The sequence below is a fragment of the Loa loa genome, assembly GCF_000183805.2.
Source record: "Loa loa unplaced genomic scaffold supercont3.463, whole genome shotgun sequence".
In the NCBI taxonomy this organism is placed as follows: Eukaryota; Metazoa; Nematoda; class Chromadorea; order Rhabditida; family Onchocercidae; genus Loa; species Loa loa.
This window is the reverse complement of record NW_018108643.1, coordinates 26238-27901: the sequence shown is the minus strand read 5'-3', so window position 1 is coordinate 27901 and position 1664 is coordinate 26238. Positions and strand designations below refer to the sequence as shown.

Sequence of the window (1664 nt, the reverse complement as noted above, 5' to 3'; positions counted from 1 at the left end):
GTGTACATTAAATGTGGTAACAATTAGTGAAATTAAACTTTTAAAATTCACTAATATCATTAAATTTGTTAAAAAAGTTGCAAAAATTCTTTATTTTACGAAAAAATTTTCAACCTTATTAACATTTATACAATTTATAGGTGTTAAATGTTTTCTTTTTTTTTTTTAAGGCACTGGAACAGAACCGTTTGATATCTTCGTCATTTTCCATATTCATGTTTGACCATTCCTGTAGGTTATTGTTAACATAGTACAATTAGGTTAACGAACTTTCCATTAGTAATTCCGATGTTGCTGTCACCATTGGACAAACATCTTTAGTATTCCTACAAATTGAACTACTTGAAAAAAATAATCTTTACTTGCTGGGTCATAAATGTACTTTGAGAAAGTTGTTACTCTCTTTATCATATGATTAGATGATAGCTTAATTGAAAAGTTCTAATAATTGCAATAGATAACTTAGACGCAAAGAAGTAAAGTAAAGAAATAAGTTAATTTTATCGAAAGTTACAGTACCAAATTAAATGAGCTTTAGTTTTCTTGTTATATATGAGTAAATACGGTGAATACGTACCGATTCAAGATATTTGCTGGTAATTCAAAGATATTCTTGGAATTTCTGCCATTAGATGAATGCGTAGATGATGACGACTCTTTATGATTCCATTGTAACTTCCGTGTTAACTTATAACCGAATAGTGAATTTGGCAGGAATACTTGTTTAAATTCCTATAACATTTGCAAAAAAAAAGGAATTAGTGAAATTTCTCAATGAAATAATTGGCTCATTTATTAAAATAAATTTTGAAGACAGTTTACGCAAGTAATATTCTCTTTCAATCTTTACTCTCCCTTTTTCCAACTATTTGTTTTCATCATTCTGAACTATTTTAAAAAATTGAAAATTTTCAAAATACAAAGTTATAAAAGAATTTTAAAATTTGCTTTATTAACATTGCTAAATGGACCTAATCCCTTTATGGTAACATTTATTTATATCAAAGTGAAGTAAATCTTAAAAAAACGCTTTTTCTTTCCGTTAATTCCTTAAAGAATTCGACCAACAAAGAGTCTGAAATCAACGAGGAATCTGACCATTAAGAAATCTAACTAACCAGGATTCTGAGGAAAGAGAATCTAAGTTCGATGTGATAGGGAAATAATTTAATGATTGCATATACATTTATGTATACGTATTTTGAAAAAGAAAAGCGAACATTTCTAAACTGTTCACTCATTGAGCAATAGATAACAAATGTTGTACATGCGTTGCAAAGTGATAATAAATCCAACAGGTCACCAAGACTATTATAAATATGGCGTCGGAATGCTTCTGGAAGGATACCAGAAAGTACCATCATAATACCTTGTGGTAGTTCGGTGATTAAAAATACGCATAAAATTGTTAACAACATACGAGTGGTACGATCTGTTCGATAAACGACACTCGTATTTATCCTGAAATTAATCATTCCTGGATTCATAACTTATTCAATCGTACAAGAAAATATCATTTCAAGCCCATGGTTTCTAACCAGTAGTCCACGATGGTGGCAACAGAAAAAAAGTAGAAAATAGAAGAATAAGAAAAAAATAATAGGAAAAGTAAGAAAAAATAAATACGAAAATAAGAAAAGACTAAGAAAAATAAGTAAGAAAAT

General features: G+C 28.6%; 1 protein-coding gene across 1 annotated transcript in view; it reads right to left on the bottom strand.

The window, feature by feature from the left end:
- Nucleotides 1-256: 256 nt before the first annotated feature.
- Nucleotides 257-1664, bottom strand: part of LOAG_18717 (hypothetical protein) — a gene marked incomplete at both ends in the record, with an annotated part of 6867 nt that continues 5459 nt past the window's right edge. The window contains 3 exons of the mRNA XM_020451381.1: nt 257-326; nt 578-732; nt 1221-1461. Of these exons, the coding sequence (XP_020304839.1) occupies nt 257-326; nt 578-732; nt 1221-1461 (466 nt within the window). The remainder of the gene's footprint in view (nt 327-577; nt 733-1220; nt 1462-1664) is intronic.